This window comes from Topomyia yanbarensis, chromosome 3 (genome assembly GCF_030247195.1).
Source record: "Topomyia yanbarensis strain Yona2022 chromosome 3, ASM3024719v1, whole genome shotgun sequence".
Lineage (NCBI taxonomy): Eukaryota > Metazoa > Arthropoda > Insecta > Diptera > Culicidae > Topomyia > Topomyia yanbarensis.
Genome location: NC_080672.1, coordinates 165,745,026 through 165,764,271, shown reverse-complemented (window position 1 = coordinate 165,764,271; position 19,246 = coordinate 165,745,026). Strand labels below are relative to the sequence as shown.

Here is a 19,246-nt window from a genome sequence, read left to right as displayed (position 1 = left end):
CTGGGGTACTAAAGTATCCCACAAAGCCGTTTATGTATAGAAAAAGTCACGAAACCGTGAGGTGAGGTGACTCGAAAATTTTCATTCACCTTAGTCACGACAGATTTGTGTCACCTCACCGGAAGTGACCGTCAGAATAATCCCCCATATAACGTACCAGAATCTTCGTTTGGGTGTAGTGTGCGCCAGTATTTCATTGAATTGGAGAGTAGTAAGTAAGCATACTATCAAGGAATGGTCATCGTTTGTAACTTAGAATTGTGAGATTAAGGAACACAGAATCAACTCTTTAAAAATGGTCTAATACACAGAGCTCTCTTTATCTTGATTGGACAAATTACCTTTATACCTCTTGGTCCACGATTCCCGATATTAAAGTAGGAATAACAAAAATGATAAAATGCAATAATCAAACAAATACACGAATAATGGTAATGTTACATAAATTTCTCGTAAAGAACATGCACAACTCGAACGGCTCGCGCTAAGCTGCCAATAACGAAAGTCCAGATCCCTTTTCCTATGTGACTAGCCGGAATAGTATTGATATCCAAATAGGATTCAATGTGGGGAAATGAATATAATAGCCTAAGTAGCTCTCTAGCACAACAATAGTTCCATTTTAGAGAAATGTGGGAGTTTTACTTCATCAAGGCATGTACAACGGCCTTTGCGTTAAGCTTCTTCAAATCGGTGTAAGTTTGTCCTGTGCCCACAAATACAATCGGCTGCCCGGTAATGTAAGTCATAGATATTGCAGCGCCCACCTGGAAAGAAGTTAAAAAAGACAAATAACGATCGGTAGGTACACACATTGATAAGCATCGAAAAATATAATCACTTACCTTATCGTCGATAGTGTCAAATTTAGTTAAAACAATTCCATCGATAATGTGGGGGTTATCGTTGGCAGAGTAATCGGCCAGCGCTTGGTTGAATTTTACCAACTGATCAACGGCTTCGTTTCCAACAAGAGCTTCGCCTACGAACAGAACCAAATCTGGTTCGTTAACCTGAAATTAGGGTTATATTGGTTTATCGAAATCTTTTAAGCCGCTATTCTTAATACCTTTATCAATTTCGCTAGTGCTCTCATCAGCGGCTCATTGTCTTGCATTCGTCCAGCTGTATCGATCAGAACAACATCAACAGCAACATCCTTGGCATATCTGATTGCTTCCATAGCAATTCCTGCAGCATCCTTTCCATAGCCTTTCTCATACAGCTGCACCATTTCACGACCAGCGTGTTTCTCCGCAGGATGAAGCGCATTCAAGTGTCTTGTGTGGGTGCGCAACTGCTCTACAGCTCCAGCACGGAACGTATCGCAAGCCGCAATTAGCACGTTGAGATTATTTTCAATCAACCAAAAACAGATTTTAGCCAGATTTGTAGATTTTCCAACGCCGTTTACGCCACAAAAACTCATAACATATGGCCGTCTGTTCTTCTTCGCCTCAAGACAATCACGCAGTATATCAACACGACGCTTTGGCGACAGAATCTGCACTAGAGCATCTGTCAATGTGTTCTTCACTGTAGCAGTGATAGTGTCGAATGTTCCGAGAACTTTCCCTTCCAATTTGACTGCAACTGATTCGCACAGTTTTTGTGAAATGTCCGCTGCCACATTCTTCGATATCAAATGATCACGAAGTTTATCCAAAGCTGATTGCATGTCGCTACGAGTAAGATTCTTCGATCCTACCAAACCCTTGAAAAGGGATAACATTCCTCCCGTTTTTTTGGTAGTCGGGACGCTAGGACGACTTGCATATTGTTGAACCTCATCATCTTCTTCTTCCGAGTAATCGTCGTCGCTTTCAACTTCCAGGTCTTGTATACCTCCTTTCATAGTTCCAATCATTTCGTTACTAGGCGTGAAGTCACTACGAATATCCTCAGGTTTATCCTTGCAGCGGTCCAAATTGGGCAAATCTTTTACATTTCCACCCAAATCCCAAACACGCATCTGTTTACCAGACTTCTGCGGAGGAGATTTCGGCGACTTCGGCTTATCTCCCTTGTTTTTCTTATTCATTTTTCCCATCAACCTCTTACGATTTTCCATGATCAGATCATCGTTTGTACCATTCAACTGAACAGGAGGTATATTCTCTTCCTGCTGTTTTTTGTTCTCTACAATCTTAACTGATTTCTTTCCTCCTGTCACCGGTTTCTCCTCACCCTTACGCTCAATCATAGATGAGACCGTTTTCTTCGATTTATGGGACTCCTCGTAGCTGCGCATTTGCTTCGGCAATGTCGCTTGAAGTTTACCCCATTTTTCCGCTTGATCCAAAATCCTGGTAAACTCATCCTGGAATTGATAGCTCGTGTAGTTCCGGTTCTCTACCCGCAAATCATTCTTATATTTATCGCGAAATTCCAGGTGCACATCACTTAGAAACTTATCGATGTATGACAATTGAAGTATTTTTTGGAATGCAACAACAAAGATCAACTCGAACTCGTTGTCCAACTTGTATTGAAGGGAGAGGCCATCGTGATCATAAATTCCGGAACGTTCCTGCAAAGATTGCAGTGTAAGCTACTGTTGAGGTTTTTTTTGTTGTACAGACCATACCTGTAAAATCACGCTCCGAATGAGTGCATTAACTGGCGGCGCAAATAGTTGGTTGGTGCCTCGGAAGCACCAAAGGACAATCCCGCCCTTAGTAAAAATGGTAAACAAATCCAACATTTTAACCGTCCTTTCCTGGACTCGGTTATTTACTACAATATTATCTACACCTAAAATATTTATCTAAAAATTAACTAGGAATTTAGTATTCTCCTGATGACGAAATGGCGAGAAATTGCAAAAAATTACACCAAACGTACTTCACTATTCAATTTTGCTTCCTATAATGCTCGGTTTTGCTGACAACTCAGCACAAAGAACGTAAACACGTAGCACATTGAATGTCAAATTCGACAGTTGATGGCTGCGTGCGGATGTCAAACAGCAGAAAACGTCGAAAAGCTTCGTGAGGGATCTCCCAACGACATTTTTTTGCTTCATGAAAGCTTAAACCGCTTAAACCTGGGACGGGACTTGTCGATATAGGCATATTTACGCATAATATATATATATATATATATATATATATATATATATATATATATATATATATATATATATATATATATATATATATATATATATATATATATATATATATATATATATATATATATATATATATATATATATATATATATATATATATATATATATATATATATATATATATATATATATATATATATATATATATATATATATATATATATATATATATATATATATATATATATATATATATATATATATATATATATATATATATATATACAGCGCAAATTCGTTAGTTGGGGGTTCGTTAGTTAAATGTTCGCTAGTTGGGGCATTCCCCAACTAAAAGACACTCTTATGTCAAAACTGAAAGTCAAAAACTGATTGACGTTTGAATGTCATCGATTTCAAAGGGCTTATTGGTTGATTTCTGTGGCGATCTAGGAAAAAAGCATACTTTGAAATTCAATGGAATTTTATTTTTGAATGCATATTCCGGAATGTTTTTAGTGAAATAAATGTGTTAAATGTTTCGCTTCTTCCATTCAGCCTCAATTAATTTATGTCGCAGAGAGGTTAGTTTACTAACTTTTTAAGGTCATATCTGATGTATTCAATCACATTATCCAATGATTTTTAGCTAGTGGCAACGTAGTAAGCTTGCGATTTATCGGCTTTTTCCGAGGGTGTATCCATTTCCTTTTTTATGTGAAGGAATTTATCAAAAATATAATTGATGACAAAAAGAGCACTAATAACATACTTTGTCACAAAAATCAACTTTAAACTGGAAGGAAACAGCCTACTTTTATGGACCGTAAAATATTTCTGTTTGTTTTTTATTGAAAGAAAAAAATCAGCGTTTCCCTCGGGTAATTTTTGCCAGCTGTCAGTTGCCCCAATTAACGGATACGATTCGCTAGTTGGGGCGCAGTCGTGACCCAACTAACGAATTTGCACTGTATATAGAGATACATGCTTGAGGTGGATGTTTTGCGTATGAACGGTCAAATTGGTAGAAAATTTTCAAAAGTTTCTGTAATTTTTGCATTTTTTAAGGAAGCTGACCATATTCGAATGAAAAACTGAAAGTAATGTGGAAGAAAATTTATTTCCTTCAAGATACAAACAGACTTTTTCTGCAAATGAAGGATACTATAGCATATTTTTTAAATTTTTCTTTCAGAACCGATATAAAAACATCTCGCAGAAAGTTGTGTATGCTCAAAATGAGAGCTAATTGTTGTCAAAAGTGAACTGGGTTGTTTAAATATGATTAAATCGGAGGGTTATGAACCCTAACCTATACGTGCAGTATTCACACTTTTGAAGATTTCTTATGTTTAACTTGAGTGTATGTACCAAAAACTGTTAATATTAACTTCCAAAACGTTTTTCTTCTCTTCTGAGCCCATTATTCACCATAATTGATGCGTATTTAAGGAAAACGTCAAAAAAATGTATGAAATTATTTAGCATAGATATAAAAAAACACAAACATCCACCTTATCTTGCTTACGCTATTAATCTGTAGATGTCACAGCAGGTAATTGAGCTTTGCAGCAAAATGTCAATTGACAGCTTTAGACATGCTTCCCGAATAAACCATTAGGAGCATGGCTCGAAATTCTGAATAATTTGTCTAGATTAAATCTAAACTCAAATTTTGAGTTCAAATACAACAAACGATTCTGACTCAATTGAATTAATGTAGAATTCTGTATGGTCTTAATATTTTCGCGCAAGCTGTGGATAGCATTGCTGCTCACATTCCTTCTATCATGAAAAATAAAGCCAACGTTATGCACAATAATATTTAGATAAAACAGCAGATTTACTTACCTCAATAGTGAAAAGTTGATTGACGAAGCGAAAACCAAATCAAACCGCCAAGTAGAGCTGGTGCACGTGAGGTTCACGCTGTGGTGGCCAGCAAACGTAACAGTAGCTTCCAAAAAATGCTTTCGTTAAGAATCCGCAGAGTATTGATCTGTCAAAGGTAACCAGCGTCGTTATCTTTGATGAGGTGAGTAAAAAGTTGAGCAGGAATCATGATAAGTAGCACTAGCGGCAAGCAGGACAGATCTTTTAAATGTGATCGATGGAAATCTCGAGTAATTATTCAAAGTGTTATGTCTGTGTGGTAAAAGTAAAAGTCTTGCGTGTTTTTTGTAAACGGCCAATAAGCATGCTGTCAAAATTCACTTTGAGAGAAAATTCCGGATAAACCGTAGCTCGCCGAGAATGGATGTTAACATTTTATGAAAAATAAGTTTTCTCTTTCGTCTGATGTTGTGATTTATGGTCGGTGAATAATGGTTTGTCCAGAATTTCCTCTCAAAGTGAATTTTGACAGCATGCTTATCGGCCCTTTTCAAAAAAAAACACGAGGAGTGGACTAGCACAAAATTTCAATTGACACGATGACTGCACGGAAACGAAAAACTACCTAAAATTGAGTTCCTTTGACTCAATCTCGTGGTATTGTGGGGGAACTTAAAATTAGGTAAACCGTGTTGAAGGTAGTTTCCATTTAACCACGGCAAAAATTACAACTCATTGATAGGTTTTTTATACTCAAATTTAAGTTGAATTTACCTAATTTTGAGTATACCCTAAACAACTCAAAAGTACCTTCCTCCACGGAAGACCTCGACTGAGTCGAATCTCTCGTTTTGTTTTGACAACACTAATTAGTGCGAAAGCGACGCACAACGCAAAAGTAAGTTAAAAGAACTTATGCTGCAGGTTGTTTTATTTAACCGTGTGGGCTAGTGGCCATGAGGTATCCAAACGAACATGAAATTTGACGTATTAACAATAGAAATACGTCAGATTTCTGCTCGTTGGGATACGTCCAAATCGTTTCAGCCATACTCTAACTACAGACACTTTATACACAGATTAGCGAAGTGTCAAAAATTGCAGCCAAACGGACTGTCAAAAAGTGCAGCGAAACGAGCATGATGGTTTTGAGGGGGGAAGTACAAAGAGGAAGCCCATGCAAAGCTTATGGGAGCTTCCGGGATGCCAGTTTACATTCATGGTTGCTAGTTTTACTGTTTTTCTCTCCATAAGTCTGTTATATAAAGTGTATGTAACTCTAACTACACTGAGAAACAAAAATATGCATAGTTAGCATACTTTCTATTCCCGTCTATTTTTTTCTGCTGTGATTTTTATGCATTTTCATGCATATACTTCTAGTAAGCATTCAATGAGTGGATAGACCGAATATGTCCAATGCATAAAATGTACAGCTGAAAAAACGAGAGGCAAATAGAAAAGTATGCTATCGATACATAAATAAAATTCTGCGTATAGAGTGCTCTAGTTTAACCCGCCTACCCGTCTTTTAGATTACTGGGCGTACTCACGCAACTGATAAAGTAAACAAACCACCTGGAATTGTCAAACATGAACTTCATTCATCATAAGTACATTCATGTCACTAAATGCGAGACGAAAGATAAAATCTTGACAAACATATGATTACAGCCTAAAAGCCTACTGTCAAAATCCACTTTCAATGGAAATTCCGAACAAACCGTTACTAGCTGAACACAGTTTATGAAAGAGAAAACTTTTCTCTTTTGTTTACTACCAACATCTGTGATTGGCATGTAACGGTTTGTCCGGAATTTCCATTCAAAGTGGATTTTGATAGTTGGCTTTTAGGCCATAATCATATGTTTGTCGAAAAATGAACAGAAAAAAATTCCCGTACCGTCCCAGGGCGCAGCCATCCATCAAGATGCTAAATAAGTTTATTGTATGATTTTCCTTTCAGTGTATTAAGCTTTTGAGGTTCGCATAGCTATATTATAGGCAGCTATATGCAGATCTTGACATTTGAGTTCCGTCTCTTTTCTTCCTTCGGTACGTCTGTTTGCTAATGGTGCATAAGTTCGCTTCGAGGGCACTGCAAAAGCTTCGCTGTGTTCTGTCCGAAAGTGAGCGTACTCGAGTGAAGATGGTCGTCGCCGTCGCGCTGTGAAGAAAAATTAGTGCCGTGTGTGAAAAAGAAAAAGTTGAAACTTTCAAAGGAAAATCGAGGAAAAGTGTGTTTTTCGGCCATATTTACGGTGAAAAATTGAAAGCAATCGTGTGAGTGCAATTTACGGTCGCATTAACAATCAAAAAGTACCGTTTAATCGAAGAAATCGATCGATTAGAAGTGAGTAATATTTCTTTCGCTTAGCGCCTGACTGATGAAAATTTTCCCTTCACACTCATACTTCTTGTTGGATATCGAAAGAGGTGAATAGGAAAAATGGATCGCAGGCCTCTACTGTAGTGTAGCATCAGCATATTCGAATGGGAAAACAGTGCGGTGTAGAAAAGTGCGATGACAACGCCCATAGCGCAGGCTATTTGAACTTGAGAGAGTAAAGAGGAAAACAAAATGAGAGAGGGATACTTTAAATTGAATCGATGACATCATCGGTCATCACTTTGCATTATTTTTGCCAACACAGTATTCGAGCGCACTGCAAAATTATTGCATTTTCCTCTTTTACATGTTATTCACTCAATGCGGATAAAGCGAGGATCAGCTTGCGTCAGCTCTTTTTTGATTATTTTATGGTTGGCTTGAGCGAGTGTTTTTATTATTTTGACCTCAACTGCTTTCGTTCGGGTGAGTGAAAAAGGCCCAAAATTCTGCTTTCTACAGTCGTGGAGAGAGCGGATGGAACGTGAATATTCAAAAATACAACTACACTCGCAATGTTTCGCCCATGATGTAGATTTTTATGCTTTGTGTAAGCAAACATACACTGGCGCGTGAATAGCATTATGCTTTCCGTAGCGGTACTAGACTAACCTTCCATCTACTCTCAATATTGATGTTTTTCTTTATTGTTTTTTTGGAAAGGTGTTTTTGATTACAGTTATAAAATAAAGCGACAAAGGATTCAGTTATACGTAAGTACTATGTACGATTTATCTGTTAATTATAAACGCTAAAAATTGGATTATTTCAAGTGTTATGCTATTTTTATTTAATTTCTTTTATTGAGCTCCCTTATTTGTACGTTTGTCTCATGAGCAAGTTTACCAAGATTCATTCTCCAATCATCAAAATCGTGATCGTTCATTGTCAATTCAGATGAAACTTTTTACTTTCTATTACCTTCTTTCCAAATAGGCGTATCTAACGATAAGAGACTCTTTGTTTGCTTCTTTTTTCGATTATTACTGCATTACAATAAAAGTTTCCACTAATTTTCTAGTGCGGACGGCGTACTAAATGTTGAAGCGACCGAGTAAGTACAACAAGTCTCATTGTTATAAAAAATAACTCGAAAAGATTTCACGAGTAAATATTCAACATATTTAGATCACATCACCCCAAGAGCAATTTTTTAAAGGGCATATGTCCATATAAAATTTGCAAAAGGGCGAATAAGATTTGTAAACAAACTTTTTTGTTATTTTATTTTAATGGTTTCTCTTACTTTACTATAATTTCAAAGCAGAAAACAATTGAAATCGGACCGCTGGCCAATTCGGACCCTCAGCTATTTCTCAGCTCTGGGTATACTAAGAAAAGCACATTTTCATAGGTAATATTTAGCTTCGATGTAACACACAAAATTTGATGTTTATCAGCGTTTGTGAATCAGAGGAGCATGATATTTTGAAGCGCTCTTACGCAACATGTATCTCCTATGTAGCTAGATTTTATTTGCGACAACATTAAATTGATTCGAAGTAGGTATTGTGCTTCTGAAACTGATATTTTGTTTTTGGTGGAGATTTTATTTGTATTCGCATAATTGGTGAGAGAAGAGCAAAAAAGACGTAGGCCCAATGGAAGCAGTTCGGATGGAATCTCACGTATCACAACAGACTAGTTTGCCAACTCGATCTAGTAACCGCTTACTGGGTTAACAAATAATTTACTTCGAACAACACTTGAATTTCGTTTAATTCATTTACTCACGCTCTACGCATAATTCTCGACAAAGATATGATTACGGCCTAAAAGCCAACTGTCAAAATCCACTTTTAATGGAAATTCCAAACAAACCGTTACTAGTTGAACACAGTTCACAACAGTTTATGAAAGAGAAAACTTTTCTCTTTCGTTTACTACCAACAACTGTGATTGGCATGTAACGGTTTGTCCGGAATTTCCATTCAAAGTGTATTTTGACAGTTGGCTTTTAGGCCGTAATCATATGTTTGTCGAGAATTGTCCTATTTGTATATGGAATCCCATAGCACATAAGACAGTTATGCTTATAGCGACAGTTTAGTATAGTTTGAATCGAAATTTTCTTACAAGCTTACTATATTATGCTAAAACATACTGAAATGACTTTTTTTACTTCTATTGCGAAATTACCGATTTGGTAACCTATTATTTCGGTTATTGACCACCAAGTCTGGTTAATCATATGGACCTGAGGAATTAATTATAATTTCTATTATGCCAAACGGATATATGCGTAATGGCCATTATACCAAACAGCAATCTATCTTCAATTGTTTTATTCGATTATGCTAACTGACCTTTATGCCAAATGACCACTTGAATCTCGCTATAGTTATGCCAAACGACATTATGCCAAATGACTAATCTAAAAAGGCTTCCCCCATCTAAAACTTAATATGGAAAATTTACTTTCATTACAAAAATGATATTTACACTGAAAAAAGATACTTTTCAAAAAAATCGTTCAAAGCTGAAATTACAAAAAAAAAAATATTTTATTTCAAGAGTACTTATTTAAAAGGACCTGTTTAAATCCATCTCGTAGTGAGAAAAACCGTGACTCAAGTTTTATGAACATATAACAAATTCCTATTTTTCAACAAATCTTTCAGATTTCACTAAACATTGCTGGCTAAAAAGTATAACATAAACATTATTTTAGTGAATAGTAGTACATTTTAAGCACTAGACTTGTGATTTCAATATTGTGTTGTGTGCGAACTTGTGTTGGTCCTGAGGGATGCTAGATTGAAATTAGTGTTTAAGTCAAAAAAATCTGTGATGCCTAAAAAAAATTGTGATGCCTAAAATAGAAAAAAATCTGCGTACCGTAAACCGGGGTAACATTGATCACTTTTCGAAGTAATCATTACATATTTTTAGACGAAACACATTTTTTTCAAGTTTAATATTTTTAAACCATGTACTGATGTATGGAGAACAAGATTAGATTGTTTTACCTAAAATTGTCGGTTTACAGCTATTTTTTCAAAAATGATTTTAAGTTGAAGTCCGTTTTCGTGTTCCGGGGTGACTTTGATAACCTGCATGTTCACCCACATTAAGTTACTAATTCTGGAAAGATACTCATTGTTAAATAGATGTTAATTTGTATTATATAGAGTATTTGAATGTACTGTAAAATTCGAGTAACCAAAATTCGTATAATTTGTGTCCCACTGAAATAAAAGATTCTGAAAACCTTTAAACCTGCTAAAATTGTTTTGTTTCAGTGTTTTATCAATGTACAAAAAGTTTCATCCATTTTAACACGTTGGAATATTGAACAATAAAAAAATGTTGCGAATTATAGCTTAAAATAATTTGAAATAATTGTCAACTAGTTTCACAAAAAATGTATTAAAAATAAACAAACTCTTAAAACTAAATTTAGCATATCCCAATATAAAGGAAAATAAAAACTCGCTTGTAATGTATTACTCTTGTTCAAATCTGAGATTTATTTGTTTTATAAAAAATAGACACTTTACGAAGCTTCGTAAAAATCAGGTAAAGTCAAATTTCGATCTACGAAAAAAGTTTCGAATGATCAAAGTCACCCCGATGATCAAAGTCACCCCGGTTTACGGTAGTTTTCAAAATATTGTGGATGAATCGAAATATTTCCAAAAATCTCGAAGTCTGTGAAATTTTGTTAAAAATGTTAAAAATCTGTCATATGTGAAAAAGAATCTGTGTCCAAAAATTGTAAAAAAAATCTGGAACATTAGTGGAAAACCTGTCAATATGACAACCCTGCTCGTCTGTTCTTAGAGCGAGCCGCTTGAAGCGAGAATGTGTGATCGTCATTTTTTATGTTTAAACAAACATTTGTATTTTAACCTGGCCGGTCATTTATCCGTTGATCGCCATTTTATAAACTCGTGTGCTTTACCGAGAACACGAGCTCGAAGCAACAACACCCTCGTGTTCGTGTTCAAGCTATATCGAGAGCCTGTGCTTTCTAGAACACGCTCGTGTGTCAGCAGTTGTGAGCCGGGGAGCAGTAGGGATTACATGATTTTTGTTTCGCTTTTAGAATATTACAGGTTGCTTTACTGCATGTTATATCTATAGCGGCCCGAACTCGTTCAATACTTATCTCAATGCACAGTATTGACAACACTGCTTTACTACGTCAATCCCATTTGAAATGTATACCGTCAAACCATTTTTTTCATCAATATTTTGTCAATACTCTATAGTATTGACAAAATAATTGAACGTGTAAGGGTCTCTTAATAGTAGAAAATCTAAATACACAGATTCTTGGTTCAAAATTTTCTGAAAAAGTCTATGTAAATACTGATTATTCTGTATTGTTGGTAATCCTCAACTTCATCCTATACAAAAAATACAATAGATAGAAAGATATGATACAAAACCTTGAGAGACCCAACCAAGTGTGCTGTGATAGGAATCTAAGATTGATTCAAAGAGGAGGAGAAACGAGGCGTAGGAAGAATTTCTTTATTTTAAATGCGGGATTATCGATTAAATAATGACGACACATACACATCCAAAAGTAGCGAATTTTATACTGCAGTTAAATCAATGTGATTGCAAATGTACATTACCTTTTTGATTGAAAATAATGCGAGTTTACACTTATAATCTCATGACATTAATGCGTAATACATTTTTCAATCATTGTAATACCTAAATAAACTGATTTACATTTTTTTTGATTAACGAGAATGTAATCTTCAATTTTACCTATCAAACTTTGATAACATTCGATGAAAAAGCGCGTAAATTTATTTATTTGTGTATTTCAAACTATCAGGCAGCTCGAAATAACACTCCTATTCCTACGATCTGCATTGATTCCCTGGTGCAAAACATGACTAAAAATTGACTCGATATAACATCAAGTAAACTCGAAGATCCTTTTATGGAAGTAGCAAATAGCAAACGTAATTGAACTATCAATCATTTGAATAGTTTTCTGAACTAAACGCTGTTAAGACATTCTCTGTTTGAAAACGGATTGCTAACTTTGCGATTATTTCTATTTAAATTTGAGTTCAAAAGATGTAAACGCAGGCTAGATTTAATTGTGTACTTTTAAATTAAAAGCGTCAATTGGAATGCACAACTGACAAAGTAACACGTGCAGAAATATTCATCAATATTAAATCCATTGACCAATACTTTGACCGTAAGATTGAATAAAATTAAGATTACTAATATCATGTCAGCCACTTCACATACATTGATCAATGCATCAATCCTGATCAATCGCGGCTAAAATATATCACCAATCCAAATTATCTTCTTCTACACCATCAATTTATTGATGAATGAATTGTTTGATGGACTATATTATTTCTACTAGTTTTATAGGGTACGATTGAGAGCCGCTTTGCCTTCACAACAGATATAAAATGCAATAAAGCAATCGAAAAAGAAAACCAAAGGCGAAACGATAAAAAATAATCCTGACGGCCCAACCGGCTCGCACCTTAGAGCTGATACACGAGACTGTTTTAGAAAGCACACTGCTCTCTTTAAGGCAAGCACACGAACACGGTTGTGTTCGTCTTGCTTCGAGCTTGTATTCTCGGCAAAAAACACGCTTCATGCGACTCGCTCTTTTTATAAGAACAGGCACACGAACTCGCTGTTGCTCAACACAAGTCGCGAGCCTGGTTAAGGGGGTCCTCTACTCGCGAGACCTAAAATTGAGCACCTTTTGGGAATAAATTGTAAAGCATCTACTCAATGGATTTTGAAACGTTTTTTTTTTTCAATTTTACATTTGAAAACGAAAAGAAAATTTGAATTTTCAATTTTACATTTGAAGACGAAAAGAAAAATCTGTCGCGACCTTGAAAACTCATTGATGATATTGATGTTGAAACTGCATGAGTCCCGCTTAAGTAAAGTTTTGGCAAATTGGGTAATCTGTAATCAAAAAACTCATATTTTTTTATAATCATAGTCACGTTGGCTATGTTTAGACGAGAGAGATTTTATAATTTGTAAAAGTTATGTAACGATTTGTGAAAATTTCCAACATTTACGTTATTTTTTGGCCCATTAAGGGCCATAAAAATGGAACAAATTGACATTTTGCAAATCCCTCTCGACCAAACATTTTATTTTCTGAACAGTTGGAGAAAAAATTATTGAAATCGGACCAGTATTTTTATGAATGGTCTTACTTGACCGCTTAAAAAACTACTTTCGGGAAAACGCGTTTAAAGATAAAGTACGGTGTATAACTCGATTGTAGTACCTTACTAGATAATCTATTATACCGGGTCCGCAGAGCTCTCCTTCCTCATCATGGATTTGCACATTTTGCTCTCTATTGAATTCGGGCCTGTTTTGCCGCGACACCCACTTTGCGTTTAGAACGAGTTATACGTTCACTGTCGAGTCGAGTAGCACATCTTTTAGCTTCAGTCCCCAAGGTAATTCCCATTACCGCCATAGCTTGTAAGGTCGATGAAAATCCTTGGTTGAAGATGCTGACTGCCAAATAAGTCACAACATTGTCCACCTGCCTGCTAGAATCTGTGCATGTGTTTTGGCGCTAAGGAACAGATTCCACTATTCAGAGACTCATTGATGTTTTGGGTGTGAGCTCCTAAGCATCTTTCGATTAAATCATTAGATGATAGATTTTCGTAGATCCTGACATGTTCGAAAGTTTCTAAAGTTCCTTTTACTTCAGCCTGACGCCACTTGCACCAACTGTCCTCGCCGGGTGAACACTTTGAGTGTTGGGCAGTCTTCCCAAATGAACATCGAACACCATGTTCGCTCTAGTTCTGTGCTCATCCTACACCATCACTTCGTGTGCAAACTCGAACGCGCTAATGCGTACCAAAACACGAGCACATGTTCGTCTGCACAACCGAACCCCATGTACGTACGCGGTGTTCGTACACACAGGTTCTTGATACTAGTTTTCTCTCACCCATCATCACTAGCATTGACTCATTCTGTTTTGTGTGTGCCTTTCTTATGTACGCACGCGGTGTTCGTACACGATGTTTAAACCCAAGTTTGCACATAGTTCGCTTGAGTTCGGGGTTCGATGCGAACCTGTACACAAAGGTAAAGCATGTTTGCGGTTGAACGCGTGCACGAAATTTTGTACACGGGTGCAAACTTGTTGATGTTCATGGGAAGTCTGGTGTTGGGGATTTTTGTTCGATGACGAGCAGTGTTCGAAGGAAACCCATATGCATTTCGCATATTTTCTAAATAATTTGAGTTTCTCCGAATCGCCAGCCCATAAAATTTTGTTAGTTAGCCGATTGATTTGCCCCTCAACTTTCCCTTTCCTTTCCCACAGATACCTTTGTTTTCCTTCTTCATTTTTCGTAATCTCGTTCAAGCAAGAAACCATTCACAGACGCTCACATATACATAAACCGTAAAGAGTGGACCGGTGAATTCTTTAAACAATGGTTTTTCCATAGACAAGCGCCATCGAGGTGCCGCCGCGCTTGGTATCTCAGAAAGGGCCGGAGATGGGTACCTTTTGCTTCCCAGTAACATGCCAAGGAATATGATTTTCACCAAACCGTAACAGTAGAAGAAGCCCCTTAACACACAGAACATGTACCGAACAGCTCGAGTTGTGTGCTGGGACATCACTGCGCATAAGAATTGCGTCATTCCCAGGTCTTAAGGTCCCATAAGATGGAGCGTCATGATGTTCATTTAAGGGGGTATTTACTCATTAAAAGGCGGAATTTTTCGTGAACAATAGTAATTTTTGTTTAAAATGAGTAAAAAAAACTCTTAATGGTATTATTATTGCTGCTGCTACAGGTAGGTCTTTGCAGCGATGACTACACAAAAGATGCCAAATTGTTCTTTCATCTCTCATTTGACATGAGCTGCGGAAGGGAAACGGTCGTCGACGCGTGCTGTAAGGATTTCGCCGTCCCTACGCCCAAGCAATGTTTGCACAACAGCGAGATACGGCATTTTTGGTTTATACCGTGCGTATGATCCGTGCCGGCAAGGTTCAAATCGTTTCATAGGATTTTCGACCCGAATCACAAGACATTGTTACCAACATGCCATCTTGATTAGGACGAATATATAATAAGAAAATAATTGAATTAGAAAAATCCGTTTTATTAACTTGATTTACCTTTGCGCTTGTTAATGATTAGTTCTGCGCCTTTACCAAAGATTAATGACTGAAAACTATAGCATAGTTATTAAACCGTTCAGCATTTTGTAATGAATCAATACAAAATCAGTTGAATACAAAATCAGTTTTAAGTCGCCGAAAATTTATCACCATTGCCAACAATACAGGTTTACCTGGAATCCGGTAGATTTTCTTTGTATTATTTTATTAGCATAAAACAATGAGTCCTACTATTTGCAAATACATACTCGTTTTGTAATTTTTATGAGTTAAGTTGTAGATTTTAGTATTTATTGTTTCGTGATGAAAATTACATTAACAAGTTTTTGTTCAGCAGAATCTGATTTTTTTTAAATACGGTTAATCAAAAATATATCAATAGAGTTTAGTTCTAATTCAAAATGTATTTCTGGACACATGATAGTAAAGATACCTATGTATAAAAAATTCAAAACTATCAAAACTGCTCCTACCATTCAAATTAGTCATATTTGCAGGTGCGGCATGCGGTAAGGTTTTGAAATTTTTCGCGATTGCTGTGTGGTACATCCATTTACCGCCCGCATCCACACCGCCGCGAATCCTAGATATGAGTTTATTTTCCACAGTATGGCTTTTTTATCAATTTCTTCGTATTTTGACATTATTTTTCCATTGTATGCAAGTGCAAATGCATTGGTTTACGCTAACGGATGCCGAACAAATATTCTGCAGGCAAAATACACGCCCTGGAAGAGATTTTGTCTCTTCTATTTCTAACCTTTTCTGAAAAGAACCATATGACCGGTGATAATCTTATCATATTATTATACACTAATCGAATTTCGTCGGCTTTTTGGCGTCGACTGGAGGAGTGTATTTGTGTGAAGAACGAATTGGACCACTGCCATCTAGGTTATGAAAGAATCTCTGCTTCGGTGAACATAATGGGGAGAAACACAAAGTGAGAAAGGGACACCGAACAGACTACCAACCGTGGTCAACACAAACGCAAAGCAACGAAAGAGTGGAACCGGGCGACGAGCGTAAACTGTGGAACATCAATCCATCCGTCGCTAGATTCGATCCGTTCCGTTCGCACTAGACAGACGACGCGGCAATTGCGCAATCGCACTCCGCACGGTCTCTTCTTCACTGGCGGTTACGTTGCAGTATGTGTGTGTAACAGTATTCAGTAGTAGTGCATTTCTACAGCTCGCGTATGCTTCCATGTCACACGGTCACAGAAACACCAGAGAAGTGGCGAATTTTGAATCAAACAGGAAAAATATGTCTCGCTGAGCCATTATTGAGCGACGGTGCTGAAAACGGGAAAGATTTTTCACCTTCCGTCTGAATCATAATCAATTGATCGCTTGGTCTGTGCAATTCTTTCGCAGCATTGTGCAGCCGTCGGAAGTTGAACGACTCTAGGGACTGTATTGTTATTTTACGCGAAACTTGTGTCATTGCGGAAAAAATTAGGTGAGTACAGTTTTGTGACAAAAATCGAATATGTTTCATTTACTAGGAATAAATGGAAGGCGTACGTGTCGGATTTAAGTGAAATATATAAATGTTCTATTTTTGGAAGAAACATTTCATTAGCATTCCATGTTCATGTTATGTGAAATACTGATAGTGAGCAGAAATCTACCAATTTTGTTCTAAATATTTCAAAGCCTATAAAGCAAACAGAAAACAAACACGAAACTTTTCGGCAAATCCACAGCCTTTGGCAATCACGAATTCAAGTGGTATTGATTCCTACTTGAGCACATACTACTAGCTAAAAATCCAACGAAAAATCTTACATCAACGTCATAGAGCGTTTTTCTCAACGCATGATATTGATTTTCCACTGTGTCCTCGACTACAGTTGACTGGTGCCAGCAAGAATAAACACGAACCCCAAAAGAGGAAGAAAAGTTCATTTCAATTCGACTTCGTGCTGGAGGAAGCGTTATCTTGCTTCAATCCGGCCTTATTTCTTCGTGGTTGAGGTATTTTTTTGAAACTGCTGATGATCACATGATTCTATTTATTGGAACTAATCCAACATTTTATTTGCCACATATAAAGCTGATTTTAAATCGCTGCAAAATTGGCTTAACAAAAATCACGATCGATTCGTTACCTACATATACGAATGTTATGTAGTATTTCTCTGTAGAATAATAAAGATTCTGATTAACACGTTGCTCTTCTCGGAATAAACGTTCAACTTGGATATACTTGGCACCACTCCAGTATGAGCGTTGGCTATATATCTAGGTATTTCTTCCAGCAGAATTTACTAGATGCAGTGCTACAGTATAAATCGACGTTGCTGTAGATGAGATCCAGTCGCAGTTAACATCCGGTGGGTGATCCGAGTCGGGTATGTCAGCTACTAACAAAAGAAGCACTTTTATGTCGTATATGGTTTGAATGGTTGAATTTTGAAAAAAAATGAAATTTTGCTGTAAAAGTACACATCACAGAAAGATAAGTGCAATTCTGCTTTATTTAGAGCAATGGTTGACACCGTCGTCAAAGCACAGTCGCCGGAAAACGTGGAATAAAGTGATAACTCCTCGTGGTTACGCTATAGGTTGATAGGTTAGGTTGATGCAATGTTGATGCTTAGTATCTAGTGATTACGAACTCGGTCACTAGAGCGGCGCTTTACCTAACTAAGAATTGTGTTTTCAAAGAAGTTTTAGAGAATGCTATTGAATGCTATTCTGAGCAACTCTTTCGACGGTACCAACTATGGCAGGCCTAAAAGTTTTAAGATAATACGTATAGCTTTGTTCTACATTTTTCCTTCGTATATTCTAGAGTGCCATTTACACCAATTAAAACCCAAAAACAATGTAAACCTGAAAAAAATTCGCTTTACGATATTTGACTAAAAACAAATCATCATATTTTATTGCTTTTTAGCTAAAACAGTGAAAAAACAAATTCTTTTAATTTTTAGGTTCATATTATTAAAAACCTATTTTCATGTATTAATATTCTAGGTTCATATTGAAGAGCTCGAACTTACCTTTAATTTGATATCAATATCATGAAAATCGATCAAGCCGGGATGTCCCCTCCCCAAGGTTGAGGGGTTTGACGGTAGCAAAGATCATCAAGCATATTGCGTGCATCAGTGCTACAGAACCACTGACAGGCAATTGTTTTAATATGGTTATTGCATTACGCCGCGATAGTGATGCACCGAGGAGACCGAGAGGGCTAATGTGCCTTTTTATGTTCTATGTTTTTTTTTTCATACACTGCACCTGCGCATACCTACGCTCGACCACTAGTCAGTGCGCGGTGACGTGGCCGACTGGCGGGTCGACGTGGATTGACTTTTGCTGTGAGCCGTGTTTGCAAACATTTTCCACAATTTGATGGTGGTATTCGTGGACGGGGATACTACAGCAAAGTAATTAGAAAAAGCGCTCGGATCTTCATCGTAATTTTTGATTTTGCGGATGAAGGAGGCAAAACGCATTCGTGAATATGACTTTGTTTATGTACCATGCACCACTCGATTTGTCGTCTTCTGTAGCCCAGGCTCTGGAACATATTTACTTTATACATCCGTACAATGCACCGGCTCTATCAGTCCTTTCAACGCCTTCCTGAGTTATCTCCGTTACTGTATATTGCTGTTTGTATTGGCGCTTGGTGTTCAAAAAAGCGTCGGAATAAGTATACTTTTTGGCCGGTTTTTGAATAATTTATTATTTGTTCGAAAGGAAATTTAACAATCTTCACAACGTATAGATGGTCAAAATTGGTTGGAAACTAGCGGAGTTATAGAAATATTAGGGATAAAGGGAATTTTGGCGTATTTTGAAGA

At 36.7% G+C, this 19,246-nt stretch overlaps 2 protein-coding genes across 14 annotated transcripts in view; one reads left to right on the top strand and one right to left on the bottom strand.

Annotated features, from left to right (window-relative positions):
* Nucleotides 1-283: 283 nt before the first annotated feature.
* On the bottom strand, nt 284-2,914 carry LOC131690077 (signal recognition particle receptor subunit alpha homolog). Of its 3 annotated transcripts, none has more exons than XM_058975578.1 (5): nt 2,845-2,914; nt 2,588-2,754; nt 1,070-2,530; nt 846-1,013; nt 284-767 (listed from the first exon to the last, which is right to left on the bottom strand). In XM_058975578.1, the coding sequence occupies exons 2-5, from the start codon at nt 2,702-2,704 to the stop codon at nt 642-644; spliced, it is 1,872 nt and encodes a 623-aa protein (XP_058831561.1). In that variant the 5' UTR covers nt 2,705-2,754; nt 2,845-2,914; the 3' UTR covers nt 284-641. The 3 variants fall into 3 exon arrangements, with proteins under 3 accessions (XP_058831561.1, XP_058831560.1, XP_058831559.1); XM_058975577.1 differs by having other exon boundaries at nt 2,588-2,767; nt 2,845-2,910; XM_058975576.1 differs by having other exon boundaries at nt 2,588-2,886.
* A 4,096-nt stretch (nt 2,915-7,010) lies between these two features.
* LOC131691583 (spectrin beta chain) overlaps nt 7,011-19,246 on the top strand; it is a 65,183-nt gene continuing 52,947 nt past the window's right edge. For 8 of the 11 annotated variants that reach the window (XM_058978106.1, XM_058978102.1, XM_058978104.1 and 5 more), the window contains exon 1: nt 7,011-7,256. The gene's annotated coding sequence lies outside the window, so the exon portion shown is untranslated. Of the gene's footprint in view, nt 7,257-7,955; nt 8,006-8,313; nt 8,347-16,623; nt 16,888-19,246 lie in introns of those variants that run through there. The other 3 variants (XM_058978099.1, XM_058978098.1, XM_058978097.1) reach the window with 3 other exon arrangements.